The following is an 18,625-nucleotide window of genomic DNA, read 5'->3' on the forward strand; positions in this document are numbered from 1 at the left end:
TCTTCCCGGTAGAGGAAATAATCACGCGCTCGCCGTAATGACTAATAATGACAGCATATTGACAAATTGCATGTAACAACTCGATTATGTGACAGTAAGGCTGATAGCTTGAATTTACTTGCACAGCGGCCTACGTACTATTACGGGTGCTAAAGGCGAACGTCCCCTCTTAAACCACGTGAATGAACGTGATGGTGATAAAGGCAAACCGTCCCATACGCGTTGTGCAGGTAGGTGTCACTAGAATTCTTTTCACCTCGGGTTATTAATTTTAGAAAGTACAGTATTTTTTTCTTGACCAGTCACTTTGAAACATTATTCTTGGTTTAGGAAACATAAACTATACAGTACTGTAAATGAAACTCAAAATAATTTTAAGACACGATTTATTCGATAAAATCCGACAGAAAATTATGGTTCAATCATAACATACATCACATTGCGGGTACTTATTTACAAGTACAATCTGTCAAACATAAGTAAAAATACTTAAAGTGTACAATACTGGTTCAAACATAATCACAGACTGTTTAGTGCATAGATACATAGTATAGACGACCATATCTGTTTTAACATAATTTATGTCCAGCTTATAAGGTGCATTTTTGCATGCGTTATCACTAGCATATAGTATATTATAACCACAAATAAAGTACAATCCTTTGTATACGAGACAACGATTTTAGACTCCAGCGACGAGTGCCTACGATACGAATCTCTATGAGCTTGTAAAGTAGTCGCTTAGGCAAAGTCGTCGGGTAGATTAGACTTTAGTTGCCTAGCATACAAAGGCTTTAAAAGTTTTTAAAACTGTGTTCCAGACTAAGCTCACAGCTCGTTTGTATCATGAATTCATGATACTTTTGCATGAATAGCAATATGGTTGGTGAATTATTAGCAATCACACAATTTTAATAACCACAAATACTTTGGAATGTATTAATACTAGTATCAATACTACACACAAATATTAAGGTGTTTTCTATTTTCCACTTACTAAATTAATAAACGAATGTTTAATCTACAGAAAAAAGATTTGTCTTGTAAGCTAGGACCGAATTCTTAAACGCCACTCAATTTGAACACCCGAGTTGGTCTCTGACATTTGTTCTTGATTAACCGTTACAAAATGTTAAGCTCTATGATTGATTGATATAGTATTTTGTTCAGCCAATCACAGACCTATACCTAGACCTAACCGGCCTGAGTGGCGTTTGAGTATTCGGGGGTCAATTACATCTAAAGTCATGGCTAAGCCATATTAACTTGCGACCTAAATAGCCGATAAATTAATTTGTTTGTCTAATAGGGGCCCATACACAAAACTTCTAAAAATGAGGAAAATTTTAATTTTCTCGCTTTACCCTCATATCTTATTACAATGCATTAATAACTAAGTAAACACACACAAATTATTATAATCTTAATTCTAATTAAGTAGATTAAAATTCAACGTCACATACTATCAAAAACATAATTAAAGTTGACCATGAAAAGTGCCTTTATCTTTTCCGTTTTGAAACAAATATAAATGATCAGATTGTTATCATAGGCCTATTACATATAAAATTAGTTTTTATATTTTACCAAAATATAAATTATAAGAAATCAGTGCTTTTATTTTAATAGCTCTAACACATGTATACCTATTTAATCATCTACACAAAACGTGCCGAAATAAAGCCTACTTAAATCAGTTCAAAGGTGCCCCTTATTAAAAAAAACTAACACAGACAATACATAGATGTTAATTGTATCGATTTTGATGCGCTATGACATAACCTTGAAATTTCAGCCTTCTCTAGGCCAAGGTAACTGTCATACAGCCATACATATACATTCTAGTGCTTAGCAACATGCATGGGTCCAAGCGTGCTCCATGTGCAGCGATTGATCTATACTTTGCATGCGGTGGCCTGCTTGCCAGGGATGTACAGATGGTCGGATGGGTCCACCTTTTGCCAATGAAGCGACTTCGACTTGATTGCTACAGGTTCCTGTAAAAAAAAAAAGAAATTAGTAATGACATTTGAGTCCGCTGACAGTTACATTTTTTAAGGAAGTTGGAATTAGTAAATGTCTTTCAAAATCGATCAGTGTAAGTTTGAGTTTTATTTTATAGATTTATTTGTTTTGTAACAAAAGCGATGACGGTCACGGATCTATTTCAATACCTAAGCAATTATTCACGTTAGAAGAAACAGGTTATGAGCACAGGTGATCAATTACAATAAACAATGTTAGTCACGATTTCTTAACGCATTTAAATACCGGTAAAAGAACAACGTTCAAATACGTAGTGAGATTGTCATAAAATACACATAATTGTCGTCATACTTCGAAGCTTAGAAATATTGTTCCATATTTCATGAGAAATGGATGAGTGAGTATGCGGGTAAATATTGACAAAATACTATTACAGGTCTTAATCACATTACACTAGTCATACAATATTACTCATTAGTTAAATAACTTCATTGACACGTATACGTTTAAGCATACAATTAAAACCTTGTTAATAACTGTTATGGCTGTAAAGTCTGCTTCAATTCATGTATAAACGCAATGAATATTAAGTGTAAATATCAATACTTACACGCGCATAGAACAAATAAAGCAAGTAATTTAAATGTTAGGCATAATAACAAATATAAACAAGAAAATACAAAATTAAATGTTAAAATGGTCTTGTCGAAAGGACCCCTATAAATCGCCGACTCAATTGTCCGGTTCCATGGTGTAATGGTTAGCACTCTGGACTTTGAATCCAGCGATCCGAGTTCAAATCTCGGTGGAACCTGTCTCTTTTTGTATGTTGTTTTCGAAGTTTGCTTTCGATACCGCACTGTGACTTGAGCATAGCAATCTTTGACGTAGGAACTAAACAATTGTTTTTACTTTAGAGAAATGTAATATTTCTTTGTACAGCCAGGAAAAAAATGAACATGATCTCGGGATCGTTTTTTAGCGATACGACCGAAGGTCTCTTTTATCAGTTTTATCGATTAAACTGTCATGAATAAATAAGTCTAATTATGAATCTCCATAAAAGATAAATGTTTGTATTTATTATCGATTCATAAAGCTAAATAAAACTCATTTAGCCCTGGAAAAGCCATAATATTGTGATGGGTTTTCCAGGGTTTTGAATACAAGTCTATTAGAAGATATTTTCTCTGCAATGTTATTGTTTTCTTAACATTTGCATTAGCTTAACTATAGAAAATGATGTTTGGCATGAAAAAGCAATAAGTACTTGAGTACGTAATTATTTTTATTGTTATGAAAAAATAATGGTTTCTTTTATGTTTATTAGAAAATAATGAAGCATATCCACTTTATGGATTTCTAAGGTTTTCCCGATAAACTAAATAATGATAAACATGTTAGGTTTTAACATGTTAATTTGTAACTATAGCACTAAACTGCACATATTTGGAAAATTAAAATGGGCCAAACATGTTATAAGACCAAAAGAAAAGCTATATCTATGGATGAGACGAAAACCTAGACTGGTAAGTTCTTATTGTCGTATTGCTAGACAAGGTGAAGATTAAAATCAATACCGTAAATGGTTTTGTACAAAACAGGTTATATTACGTAGACACGTGTGTAAACAACATGTTTTCGTAAACAGCTACTATTTGGAAAAGCTTGATTTTTCATTAAAGAAGTTCTTCTACGCAGTATGCTTAATGCGTACGGCAAATACGGAAAAATATACGCAGTAAATAAAAATACACAAGACGCAATAATATCAGGGAATGAACAATACATTATTTAAAACAGAGATTGTAGGTACTAACAATATTGATTAACAAACAACGTGTCAAGTGGGTAGTCATTATCATTATATTTAAAACGATCCAGGTGGCCAAACTTCCTAAGTGATGAAGCTCATTAAATTCAATGCAGTGGTTGCATATAGAATGGCAATCGGCCAATCATTGCTTTTCTATCGAGACACACCTCTCGATAAATATAGATGTACAGTGGACCGCATATGAAGAAGCTATTAACGAAATACTGGTATGGGAAAAGCCTTTATTCCTTTTTAATACGGTTTGTTTTAGAAGCTTTTGCCCTGAAGCGTAAATCGTACATCTGTTAGTCATTGTAATAGAATGGTCTTACGTCAAAAGTCCATGACTAAGGGCTCTGGTGGAACTTGCAACTTTGTTGGTATAGTTTTCTAGGAAAGATCTCATTTACATGAGCATTTGAGCTTTTTGTCATCGGTTTTTCCAAAAGTGATCAACATAAAAATTTGTTAGTAATCACGGTCACATTGTTGATTTGGCAACGGATTGAATTGATCAACTTCCCAGAAACCGGGTTTTAGCCCATTAGAAAAAGGAGATTCCCCACAAATGAAGCCGCAACGTTAAAACTTTCATAAATATTTTCACAATCGCATCGAGTGTTTTGGCACGTCATTCTTTGGGGTAAGAAATTTGAACATTAATTATTTCATACAAGCGAAATTGCTGGCAATAATGCTGGGCACATAAATACTGAAATAGAACTCCACTTTGAACGTAGATCGAAGATTCTAGTCCAATACTGATTTAAAAAAGGACAAAACAAAAAAATGCTTAATCCGTGTGTCGCGCTGAGCACTGAACTAGCACGTGCACACATCATACTAAGATTATAATTTCAATAATATGCTATGTAGCTTATCTTTGGATTTTATCGCAAAAGCTTTGTTGATTTAGGGTATAATACAGTAACTAAACTCATAAGAACTCTTTTAAACGTCTATAGATCAGTTCAGCACCAGTGACATTTTATAGCCACCGAGAATTTTATTACAATGATGGTCTTAAGCGACAAAATCGATATTTCCAAGCTTAACTAAATTAGTATTACGGTATATTTGTGTAATAAAAGGACACCTGGGACGCAGCTTGCGTTTAAAAATAAACCAGTTCATATAAAACGAGAGCAAAGAACTCTTATTACAAAAAAAACATAACAGTCGTTTTTTTTCCGGAGACGTCTCAAGGCCAAGCCCATAGTTACGAAACTACATGTGCCGAGCCTGTATTATGTTTAAGACATCTTTGTTATGAAAAATGGTCCCATCTAGGCGAGTCGCTGTAGCTACATTCTCAGTTTTAGTATCTGCATCTTCTTTTGTTTTAATGCCGGTTGCATAAACTTTATCTTTCCGCTCTACGTTAAAATCTACACCTTTAATATCTGCTACATATATCTATTATATCATTTTTAAGTGCATTATCATCATTATTTTTTTATAGACGTCCATATCTAAGTACGCTTCTTGGTATGTTTATTTATAATGGAACAATACCAGTAGCGATTGTTAAAGTTATCATAGTAATGCGCAAATCCAACAATTGACAAACAAATTCCATATCGCTATAATCTTAAGACAGGAACCAGCTACTGAAATTATTGCACTATAAAACAGTACAATATTATTCCGTTCTTACTCGAGTAGGCATAATAAAACAATGAAATACGAATATCTTGAACAATCAATTCTCAAATTTATAGCAACAATGGTATTAGATATTTGATTTAGATGATTATTTCATCCTATGGATAGGAATAGTACTTCGGATAGATCTTAGTTGCAGTGCCAACGGTATTATTATAATCTATATTGTTGCTACATAAATGCATAGGGTTGGAATAAAGGTACGCTAGAAAACGACTTATTGCAGATAGCCTATTCAGAATCATTTTAGGTGTAATACATAGAATTCGTTAAAGTTGACATCGAACAATACTTGGAAACAAAACAGGTAGAATAACAATGGCTAAACAAACTATTCAGAGCCTCAAGAATAAACATAAAAGTCTTAAAAGTAACGACAGTCAAGCCTAACAATGAACAAACTTCCGTATACGTAATAAACACGAGTAGTTTCTTAGCAACTGAAGCGACGCTATTGACAAAATACTTGGCCGCAACAACAAACCAACAAATACTAAACTTCCGCTGAATTTAAAGCTGCCAAACAGTCAATTCTATCGAAGTATGGCTGTCACTCTCCCACAATATGCAATAATCTTATTGGCATTTGAAATATTACTCGTAATAACTGTAATCTTGGCAGCATTATAAACGAAAACCTTTAATGCTATGGAAATTCTTGGAGTTATTTCGTCAACTCGTGGGCGAGTTGCCAACGGACATAAAATAAGCATCAATTATCGTGAGACGATTCGCAGGTATCCATAGATCAAAGAATGTATTCGAATAACCAAATCGGTTTAATCTACAGCGGAAAATGGGAAAGTGTAGCTAAGACTACTAACATGGTTAAATAAATTCAGATGTTTGTTTTAGACTTTTTGAAATGAGGTTTATTTACATTAAAACCAGAAGTATATACAGTCTGCATGACTTTAAGATATATGTATGAGCACTGAAAACTAGTCTAATAAAAATGACATAAATGTGATTATAGAGCAACTCTTAAAGATTTTAAAACAATGACTATCTGAAATCCACACAATTGATTAAGACATGAACACAAATCTCATTGCATTTGATTCACACCACTTACAATTTAAATTTAATCCAGTTCATAATGTATTGGTACAGACATCTGCAAAGGAAACGAATACAAAATCTTGAATAAAGCATTATCTTTATAATAGCTTACATCACTGGCTCTCAAGATTGATCTAGAATTGAGTCATCTTTGAAGTGCGTAAAATCAATTTGAATACAATATCCAAGTAATATTTCGTTCTGAAGTGGCTTTGCTTGAGTAACACATTTAGAGTGTAGAATTATTTGAAGTTTCTTTCTAAGAAAAGTACCCATGTTATCTCATGATTTGTATCATAAGGCAGTCTGTAGATAAGATCGTAATGATTGTGTAAGTACTAACTGATTACGCGGAAAATCACACAATTGTAAAGGCCATTCATTTACTGTTTTAGTATGTAGCTTTATTATGTTTCCTCGTATATTGTAGAATATTGTAATACATACTATGAAATATGAAATTAAGTTTACATCTAAGCAAACGTCTCCATCGTAAGATCAAGTCTTGTAACAAAAGACCACGTGTAAGATTTTTCCAAACATTTCGATAAAACTGAAATCAATAAACTAGCTAAAAGATACGGGAACATTTATCAAAGCATAAATTTGGCTATTTCCTATGATAATACGTGGAATGACCGTTATTTGTATAAAATATAGTCTTCAGTAACTCACAGACCGCATGTCGGTAGTGACGTCATTTATCGTATTAGCCGTATCTGGGTCACGTTCGGCGGGGAACTAAATCATTATATCGGATAATGATACGTAAAACAGGCTTCTATTATAAAACAGAAAACCAGACAGAGTTTTTCTTTTCATACAATTATATCGTGTAGGTATTATTGAAGGAAAAATGTACTGGTCCTAAAATACGACCTTAAGGCAGTCTGTTGAAGCATACGCTGCATAACGCATTTACCTTGACACAGTGCATTACATAAACATTGTCCTATATCTACTTTAAATATGTTTCTAGAAAAAAAGACAATAGCTCTTAATAACGAGTGGATATAAGGAAGAGGATATAGAGAGACTCAAACGAAAACTTTTCTTAGATCCTTTATGTAATAACTACAGGATTCTTTGTGTTCGTGTTCATTGTAATGAGCGAATGGAAAACAAGTGCCTTTACATGCATAAAAACATAATAGGTAATGCTAGACTTTACTTAACATTATTAGCTATAATCAGAGTTGTTATAATGTGGAAAATAACAAGTTTGATTCACAGTCTATTTTTGTACCAAGCCATATGATATTTTTCCCAAAGTCAGAAATAACCTTCAAGGTAATCGTTATTTGGGTAAAGTCCTTACATTCTTGATATGAAAGATAAATTCATCGTTTCAAGAATTATTTAATTGATATTATTATTTCGAAAATTATTTAGTTTCATTTTGTGTGTTACGAGTACTGTATTGAACGCTTAAATGAAACTGTCTTGCTTCGCACCGATTAGTTTAGACAAAGCAAAACAATAGCGTGGCTTGTTACTATTCAAAGCAAGTCGTAATACGCAGCCACAAGGAACTCGTTTTAAAGTACATTGAAATTAAGACGAAGCCATCAGCATCTTTATTAAAACCTATTACAGAAGTTGCTTGAGTTTTGATTTCAATCGATCCAACAAAAATCTGTTTTAATGCTACAAGAAATTATTAAGGTACTGATCGTAACAAAGTCGTTTTCTTGAGAAAGTCAATAAATAGTATTAATTTATAGTGATTTTAGCAATAACTCTTTATTTATGTGCATTATATTATAAGGAGTAATAACCGGTTTTATGTATGTTTTTTTCGTAATATTGTATCTAATAAAGTATTGGAGTATTCTTACCTTAGCAATAAGTTTTCCATCGTCTCCAATGAGGAATTCTTCTAAGCCAAAGACGAGAGGTGAAGCTGTTCCAAGGTGGAATATTCTAGATGATGTGCCACGGGTCACTCTGAATTCTATAGTTTTCGCCATCAGCACATTTGTGATCATGTATACTGACTTCTTGCCTTTCAGATCTGCAACAAATTGACGTCATTAGTTTTTAAATGTTTCGATTCGACTTTTTTGTTTTTTGGTGAAACTAGAGCGCTCCGAATAGCCTTTTCCTAATTCGAAGACAGGACTAGAATACTCAATATTATTAATTTAGCGTGCTTTATGGTAACTTGGAAACAACTATTATGTGGGTTCCACGTTATTTATTGGGCAAAGACAAGAGAATTTAGTTCAATACCAGTCTTAAAATAACTATCTGCGTTTACTTTACCTTTCGGTATTCTGAAATACTTGTTATAGACATTAGAGTAAACCGCGGCGTTAATAAGCGATTGTTAGTTCTATAGGTAAAAAACAAAACTATTTCGGCAATTTTAATACTAGTCGACCCCAAGTAATTTAATGCAGATTTATTTATTTATCATAATTATTTTATTCAAAACAAAGGCATACAATTAACGAAAGTCAAAAAATCGCCAAACTGTAAAACAGTTTGTTTAGATACTTTTGGTTTTGCCAAAAAAATATTTTTGCGGGGCTATGAACAAAATGTTTTCAATTAATCATATCATAGATATCTATTCTAGAAAACCAAGGTACCACGTCCTCAAGACGATCAATACACGTTCGTTGGCAGCAAGTCACAAAATGAACTTTGAAAAGGATCATCCAATTTGTGACCACTTTTACTTATTAGGCAGGTTCTGGAATATCTTTTATTAAGATTATATACGGTTTTCCAAGATCGGACGAAATGCGAAACGCAGAGAATTATATTATATTATTATCTATACTAATATATAAAGCTGAAGAGTTTGTTTATTTGTTTGAACGTGCTCTCAGGAACTACTGGTTCAAATTGTAAAATTCTTTTTGTGTTCAATAGACCATTAATATAACACCCCGCTGCAACTAATAGGAGCGAAGATACAATGGAAAATGTGACAAAAACGGGGAAAAATATTCATCTTCGAGGGCTCTAATTTATAATCTTCTAACCGCACGGACGAAGTCGGGGGCAACAGCTAGTCATGAAGAAGTTTCAAACCAGCCGAGTTATATGTATATTTATTTAACATGGACTTATTAATATTAGCAACAATTCAAACATTCAAACAAACAATTGGGCTTTTAAAATGATTTCATTTAGATCATTAGGACAAGGAACATACAAGTATTAGTATGTGAGACACCGCAGCGCATCCTATGGGGAATTGCAAAACAGTAACTCTTTCATTTACACACCATATTACGCTATACATGTTTAAAAATTTAAGACTAACCTTTGTTGTTTTCTACATCTAAGTAGATATTGTTGACTAAATCCTTTCCTTTTGGTACGGTGGTTTTCGAGAAGTTGACCATGATCACTCTGACTTTGTTCTTGATAGATTCATCTTGCAGTGTGATCTGAAAACAAAAAGAAATCTTATGGTAGATTTTTTTAAAGAAAAAATCCATATCTGTCCAGCCGGTACTGTTCAATGTCATTGGAAAACGAAACTATTGCTGTTCATGATGAGATGTCACTAATTAGTCGGCAATAATCTACTAAAAGCTCTTAAAAAGTTAACTGGGATAGAGAAAATATCTGGGTTTTGCCATTCTGCCTTTGCGCAATCGTCTAACTTCAAAATATACTTCTATACGTAATTACTCATTAGTGCTCAAGACACTTTCTTGGACACTCGTGACCGGACACTTCGCTAGTTAAAACGCTAAATTGTTCATCTATTTGTAGAATTTGCATAATATATGTTCTTCATTTGTCTTAACTTTTTACCCTTGCTGTTCATTTGGATCTTGGACCAAATTTTACCAAACGCTTTCACTGAGAAACTAAAAAATATTCAAGTATTATTATTTGTCTTCTATCTTCTGATCTGAATTGACCAAACCCAAACAGGGCAATGACCTGATAGACCTGCGTGTAGTATAACAGTATTTTATAGTCACTGGCTTCTAGGAACGCTCATAATATAGTTTCATATCAAATTACTTCTGATCTACGTTTCACCCATTAATCTTGATTAATTACCAAAGCAATAGGGAAGGAGAAAAATTGTGTCCACTTTTATTTGCCAAGACTTAATTTTGGCATAAATAAAAGATACTTTGATTGGCTTTAGTTTTACGTAATACTGCATTTCAGTGATTACGAGATTATTTTGCTGACTTTTTACGATATTTTTGCGCATAATATATTTAAGCCAATACATATCGTTTAATCTATGAATAACAAATCATTCAGAATGGCAACCCATATCTTTGGAAAGTTGATAAGATTACTGGACATGTATGTAGGGGGAATATTATCATGTTCAAAATAGTAACAAGACTAACAAACATGCAATGAAGTCACAAAATGTTATAAACAGTAGAAATAAATTGTAGGTTCGATAGACTTTTGTTGGTCAACGCAAAACAACTTGAAGAGTGTCAGCACACAGCAAGGCCTGACATTGACACAAGACATTGTATTGAAAATGCCCGTAGGATGCTATTTGGACTATTTTGTACATATACATTATGCTGTTTTTACTTCTGTATGTTTGTTGATTACGTATATCTGGCATAGTATATTTCTATGCCTAAAACGTCTTGGGAATTGTAACGAATAGCAACGTCTTAAACTAAATGACTACAAAACAAGTGCTTAACAAAAACAATTCTAGATCAATCAAGATACATAACAGTTCATTGCTATCGTAATATCAAGACGCAAGATTAATATCAAAACACTTATACTCAAAAATAACAATATCTTTTTAATGAATTTCCTTTGTGTCGTTGAATATTCTAGTGTTACACATGCTACAAAAGAACCACCTTTTTCTAGCGCAGTCGAGAAGTAAGCTTTTTCATACAGTTTACAATTCATTCAATTTTGATTCACCTTCTAATCTCAGTATGTGAGAACTTAGCCCCTTAGTCACCCAGGTTACGAGTAGGCTGGCTAAAAGTCTGATTTAATTGAAAATCAGAATAAAGTCGTATAATAAATTTTACACCTTATCAGGTAAACTATCGTAGAATATGATCGAGCATAGTAGTGCCTCGTTTTAGCAACGGAAACAGCGTTGTTCATCACTCTGCCCCTTATGTTCTTCCTTATCTAGTTTTGACTCCCAAAGAAAAAAAGAGGGGTGTTATAAGTTTGACGGTTATATGTGTCCTCCTAAACCAGTGAATCGATATCGAAGGCATATTTTTTTGGTCGGAGATTTTTCAATTTAAATTTTACCTTACTATCTCAAGTACTTGCAGGCTGCACTACTTACACGCTATCTACTTTTATCGGATAAATGTGTTTTTGCAATATCTTTACCGGGAATTTATATCCATTGCTCTACACAGTCTACACTTGTAATTCATGGAAAGCCTAAGTCTTAATAATGGAAAACACTACAATCGTTTGTTTATAAAGCTTACTAAGAACCGAAGTAATATTTTCATGTTCTTCTCGTAAATAATAACAAATTTGTTTAGCGAACCAACGGTAAAGAAATACTTAGAGCTCTAGTACGTATTTAATACCTGTAAGAAGTCTTTTCATTATAAGATCATACTCAGATCAGCGCATTTGATAACTAAATAGGTAGTCTTATAGAAAGGAGCCATACATTGGCCTTACGCCTATTAATATTCCCCATATTAATTTTCCGGGAAGATACTTACTATGAGATAATAAAAATAATACTGTTAGTAGGAGACAAAGCAAACCCGACTAACATCACGTACCTAGTCGCTTGCTGAATTACAATATTTATAGCCATCAACTACAATATTTATACAGCACTAACTATTGCCCGCGAGACCGCCGGCTACAAATCGAAAATGATCCCACGGGAACATTATATCGGGATGTGACCTATCCAATATGCTAATCCTGGTTATAAACTATCTATGAACCAAGTTTCGTCTAAACCATTCAGTGGTTTTTGCTAGAGAGAAGAACAAACATACATACAAATTGTACCGTTTATAATATAAGTAGGATTTTATTCTTCTGAGTTTATTTTGGTATGTTGTCAAGTTGAGTTGATTTGATGAGGCTTCCTTTGTTTTATTTAAGCGTTAATCACGCTTGTGTAAGCAAGGGACGAGTGAAGGTGAAACAAGGTACCGGTATGGCTGACGTGACGAACGCAGCGTGTTACCATGGCAGGATATTATTGTACGGATGAACCCAGTGAAGCTATCCGTTTTTATAGGGCATTCCAAATTTAGAGTCCCGTGCATTTGATAGTTGAACAAGGGTTTTCTTTACCGTTTTTGTTCGAAACACGTTGTGTATCAGTTCCGACTCGCATTTAACTGATCTTTGGTCTATTAAGTAATTTTTAATATAAGGAAGAAATATTAAAGTCAATGTTTTGAATAACCAATGATGTAGTGATTTTAATGTCGTAAGTACTAGGATACAATGTTATAAAAATAGGACGGCCAAACAGTGACTCCATGAGTGAACCTCCAAATTTATCTTCTGGTATTATAAGTACTTCATAAGGCTATAAATTTCAGAATTCTAGAAACCAATAAGGAAAACGCACACTATTTACTTTTTTATTTTACACATGCAAATTGCAGAAACCAACACAGATTAATAAATACTTTTTAAATAAGGCATAATATATTGCTTTTAAAAATGCTTATGGAAACCCATATGAATCTTATTGGATTAAACCTATTTATAGTAAATTTTATGAGGATGAATTATACAACAATTGTTTCAAAGCTCACAACCCGAAAAACTGTGATAAGTTCTAACTTCTATTTTACTGATTAGATTAATTATAGTAGGTATAGATTTCTGGTTACAGCAATTTAGGGGGACCTTGCAAAGTGTTTTATTAAGGAAAAAAAGACACACTTTTCCATTAGTAGACAGTTATGTAGACTTACACAGTGTGGTATCGGTTTGCTAAATATAGTCATAACACTATGAGAATGTTTTGAAAACATACAGAATAGGTTAAGCATGTGAAAAATTCATTTTGAGGGTTTTAACAAAGATTTGTTATCCAAGACCATGTTATAGGCAGTTATAAACATTACTTGCTGTTGTTACAGCTCAGTCTGATTTTTTTCGACTAATTACTGCTGCAAAAACACAAAATCCTTTTTAGGAATTCAGACAAACATCAATCCAAAGGTTCTAGCTACCTCCATATCAAATTTCAATGGTATTGCTCCAGCGGCTTGGATGTCAAGTTTATACAAATACAAACACACAAAAACTTTAGAATTTACAACATTAGTGTTATTTTGATCTGTGTGGGAAAGCTTTTTCTTTTACATAACTATGCTAGCATGTAAATTGCACTAACGGAGAGGTGTTTATAAATGAATGATGGTACTTATGTCATTGCAGTAGTATGTGTCAGTGTCTGCCCTTGCTTGATAATCTAATCATTAGAATCATAGCTAGTACTTAGCACTTATCATACCTTACTAGGTAGACCTTTTTATTGGTTGTTATTCATTATTGTTACTCATGATATTTATAATGAGAGTGGCAGCCATTAGTTATAAAATAGTCATGGATGTTTTTCATCACTTGTGCAATATTAAATGACAAATTATAAATGGATATTAGTTGTAAACCTAAAGGATTTCTTGATTACCATACTTTTTACAAGAAAAGGGAAAAAATTTACATCATTAAAGTTTATTGCAAAGTTAGTCTATAGTAATATTAAAATGTACTTTCAATCTGTTCAGCCAAATTATATATTTTTTTAAATATAGTAAAGGTAAAATATATTATGAAAAAAAAAAAATTCCATAATGAAAAGAGATAAATATTCCATATACAATTTGTTTAGGTCATCATAAATATAGTTTACTGACTGTACCGAGTTATACCTCCTTATTAGAAACCTGTGAATTGAATTACCATAGTGTAAATCAATAACATTGTTAAGAATAGAACCTAGGCAGTATAAATGACCTTAGAGTTTAATAATTAAAACTAATAGTTTATGCATGACAAGCAATAGAAATAAATGCATAATTCAGTACCTGCAAATGAAATGCAGCGATCAGCATGTAGAGTACACTCTTGGTTTATTTTCTATACCATAGAGGTAGGTCTTGGATACAAATTATGGGAAATGGCCAATAAAACTGTATGACGAAGGTTTCATCTTATTATGTGAATACCTACTTACTTCACATACTGTCCTATCCATTATTAGGGCAATATTACTGCATTTTGTATGTATCATTGTTTAATAGTTCCAAGGACCAGGTGTTTTTTTTTTAATAGGCCAAACATGTCAAGGTCGTAAATATAAACTGCAGTTATTACAACATCAAGTTAATATATATTATTTTGAAGTTTAACGTAACAAATTACTGACCTTTACGCTTTCATGGGGAAACTTGAAATCTGCATCATGAAAGTCACCTTCCTCCAACCATTGCACGTATTCGGCATTGGATTTCTCTTTATTTACATTCTTGACCAGCTCACCGAGTGGTGTAAACATTTTACCGTTCGTTTCCTTTTCATTTGGAACGAATAACGACGTTACTTTATACAAATCTGCTTCAGTTATGTGAGGAATACACACCAACTGACTGCTGCCGATTTCGATCTCAATTTCGTCCCTAATAAAAGGCCAAGCATCTTCTAACTTGAGAGACTTTAAATTATCGAGGCTAACATCTTTGCGGATCTCATGGGAGTAGAGCGATTTCACAACAACTTTTAATTTTTTCGGCATTTTAAATAATTATCAACGTTGCGTTTTATTCACAATTTGCACAGTTCACTCTTGTCAACTGTCAGCGGACAACTAAACTTTTTCTTCTTTCCTCACTGTATTTGCCAGTAGCCACGAATGAGATGGGTATATATAATCAATACGAGCGCGTTTAGCACGAGAGAAAGAGATAGATGTACTGGTAATACCATACTAATAGTACAAAATTTCCCTAATACATAAAAGCTTGCCGTTGTAACACAGTAACATTAAATTAAGTACGGTACCTATCTATTGCATCTTATTTATTTTGTGTATCGTATAAATTATGAAATACCTGTACTTCGCTATTTAATATTTGGTATACAGCTTTAGAACAAGCACACTTTTTTTAATAAAACCAGTTGGAATTTCCCACACTAGCGTTTCAGCCACAATTAAATTACCTAGAAATTCGATTATGAGCTTACAGCGGCATCACTCAGTACGTCACGATGTTGTCACGCGCAAAACACGCGTACACTGCGTTGTTTCGTGCCTGCTAGCATGCAGGATGCATGTGCGGCAACGATGCTGGCTCAGCCAAGTCACTTTGGAAATAAATAATTGCGCCAATTTTTCACATGGTCTGACGCAATGACGCAATTTGGCTGAAGATTAAAAAATACGTAGGAGACTTCCCCCGAGTCTTCTAGTCGTTTTATATGACTCATGGCGTTTATTTTCTCTACGTACTGTAATGAATGCTCTTAGAGGCATTGTTTGATAAAATAAATCTGTTTTCAACATTTTTGTAACCCGACAGGTTTGGTTTACCGATTCTACCTTTACACTTATGCAGTTAATGCAAATGGGTAGACGGCAGCGATTTTATAATCAGGTATTATTATAGTAACTACTTTGCCGAACCAATACACTTATGGCAGTAACTTTTATCTCGCTAACTTCGTTGCAGTCTGTGCTTGGCAGCCAAGCCAATACAAGGAACAATGAACATCACTACTTCCTAGGTGCCTAGACTTAGGCCTGACACAATTTAGTAAGAAATGATGCTTGATAGCACGAGCCAAACTCGTGATGGTGTATTTTATGCGTGACACTCAGCGTCACGCATAAAACACTCACTCTTGGCATGAAGTTTCGAGAAAAATGAAATCACATTAAAATAAAACATGAGAGATCTATCACAAGAAACAAATTCAAATATATACTTTGGTATCTCTGTACATTCTATTTCTTCTACCTATCTCTGTATCACAGACGGAGAAATTCAGACTTAACCGAAGGTACGTTCTAAGTTAATTCGTCACAGTTGAATTATCTCTTTAAAATTTATATCAATCGCGGTTCAAACTTCCAAGCATTGATCGATCGTAATTCTCAGAAAAACTGCCGCACTAAGAAACAATGACATTGTTGCATTGGGCCACAGTGAATCCAGTAACACTAAAAGAAATACATTAAACAATGCTAAATCGACCTGTGCTATCTCATCGCTAGGTAAAGTATTTGGGTAAAACATTTAAAATAACTTTTTTTTTTCTTGGGATTTCAGTGTCTGACAGGGGATCGAACCCGCGACACATCGCGCAAAGTGGGTATGGTAACACGCAGATGTATCAGTGCAGTCGATTTCGTGTATCCAATTTCGTATGATTTCGGAAAACTTAAATTAATATATGTTATTTTACCATGAGTCATGACAGATGAATAATGAGCACTTCATCAATGTGTTTTTACTGCCACAGATATGAGTATAATTGATGGTGTAAAGGACAATATTGGGCATGAACAGAAAAAAAACAATGTTTGTTATAATTTATAATACTCATAAGCTTAAAAATTATTTAATTCATTCAGTTAAACTATATATAATAAACAGTTTTAGAGAGCTCATAGAGATTATCTATGCAAGTAAATAAATTCAAAAATAAAATGGAATGTGTACTATTAATCTACATACATCTGTCATTAATTGCATAATATTAATAGTTTATAACATTTAATTGTTTATTTATATAAAGGCATTAATTGTGTATGTATTAAGCATTTTTGAAAAACCTTATATCTAATTATATTTAGGTATAATATCATATAATATTAGTGCTTTTACAAATTTCTCTGAAAGCATTGCTTATGAAGCCAAGCCTCTTTACAACATAAACTCTTTGCTTTTTAAGACAACAGCACACAACAAAGCCTTAAGTTTTTTTTTTCGTAATTCAATTTTAATACCACATACAATACGAAAATCATTACCCACTAATTATGAAAGATCTGTTTTTTTTTATTCCTACCACTTTTTGGAGTTATTTAATTAAAATAAATGCCTTATGTAAAATTAAAAATAATTAAACTTCACGCAACATCATGGTTCCCAGCAATTGTGTTTTATTTTTGAGTAGTGGTAACTCTGCGGTAAATCATTTACTTCTTCTGTATGTTTGGTGTAGTTGATTGAAACACTGAGGATGCTGACATTAAGTTTTCTATGTACTGCCCAAGTACTTGGTTTTCTGATCGCAACTTTAAATTCTCTTCTTTCACGGAATCCACCCTTTGTGACAAATCTGAAATAGAAAAAAAAAACATGAGAAAATGTAGTCTTTGTATTATTACAGCATATGTTTTTCCAAGTTCAATAGAACAAGATGCATGCCATAAAACAAATCTCGGATAAACAATGGAAAAATATTTCTAATAAATGTTATAAAGAGGGCTCATGTTATAATAGAACAAGAAAAAAAGAACAATATAAAAACATGAAAAACCACAAGACCAATATTTACTGTTTTTGCTTAAAGGTACAAAAAATAACAGTGATTACCATCTAATGTGTTCTGCAGTTCCAAAACCTGAGATATTAGTCTTGCCTTCTCTTCTTGTTCGTCAATTCCGGAATCTGGTTCGAAGCTCGGAGGCCCATTGAGGCCAGGGCTTGAGGAACCACCAGTGTAAGAACTCGGTAACGAGTCCATTGAACGACCATGATCTAAATGATTGTTTTCTATTTCGTCATTGATTATTACTTGTGGGTCGTCGTCAGCTAGGGGTATGTTATCATCGTTACACTTCTGCATGATTGATGACATAAATGACTAACAGAGATCTTTAAAACTTTTACAAATAGGGCGACAGATCGATTTTTCAATGGTATATGTTCGTGACGTTTGTTAGTGTTTTGACAAATTGTCATGACACATCGCTATCTATTGTCTCTGTCTCGGGTGTAGCGTTTACAGAAGTAGCTAAATAAGTAACAAGCGCCAAGTTTATATTATTTAACGTTTCGTAAATAGAATAAAATTGAGGTAATTATACAAAACTTCTTACATTTCTTGCTTGATACTTGTGCCTTGAATTGCACTACTTTAAAAAAAAAATTTTTTAGG

The 18,625-nt window shown here is 33.2% G+C and overlaps 2 protein-coding genes and 1 non-coding gene across 4 annotated transcripts; 1 reads left to right on the top strand and 2 right to left on the bottom strand.

Annotated features, from left to right (window-relative positions):
- Nucleotides 1-369: 369 nt before the first annotated feature.
- On the bottom strand, nt 370-15,343 carry LOC113499528. Of its 2 annotated transcripts, XM_026880041.1 has the most exons (5): nt 14,889-15,343; nt 9,807-9,933; nt 8,368-8,543; nt 6,543-6,584; nt 1,910-1,997 (listed from the first exon to the last, which is right to left on the bottom strand). In XM_026880041.1, exons 1-4 carry the CDS (start codon nt 15,252-15,254, stop codon nt 6,552-6,554), a joined length of 702 nt encoding a protein of 233 aa, XP_026735842.1. In that variant the 5' UTR covers nt 15,255-15,343; the 3' UTR covers nt 1,910-1,997; nt 6,543-6,551. The 2 variants fall into 2 exon arrangements, with proteins under 2 accessions (XP_026735841.1, XP_026735842.1); XM_026880040.1 differs by lacking the exon at nt 6,543-6,584 and having other exon boundaries at nt 370-1,997.
- Trnaq-uug lies at nt 2,729-2,800 on the top strand. The gene has a single exon. It is a non-coding gene; the product is annotated as a tRNA-Gln (tRNA).
- Nucleotides 15,344-17,454: 2,111 nt separating the features above from the next.
- On the bottom strand, nt 17,455-18,427 carry LOC113499531 (short coiled-coil protein homolog). Its single transcript, XM_026880044.1, has 2 exons — nt 18,061-18,427; nt 17,455-17,803 (listed from the first exon to the last, which is right to left on the bottom strand). The coding sequence occupies exons 1-2, from the start codon at nt 18,323-18,325 to the stop codon at nt 17,661-17,663; spliced, it is 408 nt and encodes a 135-aa protein (XP_026735845.1). The 5' UTR covers nt 18,326-18,427; the 3' UTR covers nt 17,455-17,660.
- Between the last annotated feature and the right edge of the window lie 198 nt (nt 18,428-18,625).

This window comes from Trichoplusia ni, chromosome 12 (assembly GCF_003590095.1).
Source record: "Trichoplusia ni isolate ovarian cell line Hi5 chromosome 12, tn1, whole genome shotgun sequence".
Classification (NCBI taxonomy): Eukaryota; Metazoa; Arthropoda; class Insecta; order Lepidoptera; family Noctuidae; genus Trichoplusia; species Trichoplusia ni.

Bases quoted from the DNA above. Each gene is read 5' to 3' on its own strand.
- LOC113499531 (XM_026880044.1), bottom strand. From the start codon at position 18,325: ATGTCATCAATCATGCAGAAGTGTAACGATGATAACATACCCCTAGCT. The intron at 17,804-18,060 runs GTAATCACTGTT...TTTCTATTTCAG, and splicing joins ACTGCAGAACACATTAGATG to ATTTGTCACAAAGGGTGGAT.
- LOC113499528 (XM_026880040.1), bottom strand. From the start codon at position 15,254: ATGCCGAAAAAATTAAAAGTTGTTGTGAAATCGCTCTACTCCCATGAG. The intron at 8,544-9,806 runs GTTAGTCTTAAA...AATTTGTTGCAG, and splicing joins AGATGTAGAAAACAACAAAG to ATCTGAAAGGCAAGAAGTCA. The intron at 1,998-8,367 runs GTAAGAATACTC...TTTTTTTTACAG, and splicing joins ATGGAAAACTTATTGCTAAG to GAACCTGTAGCAATCAAGTC.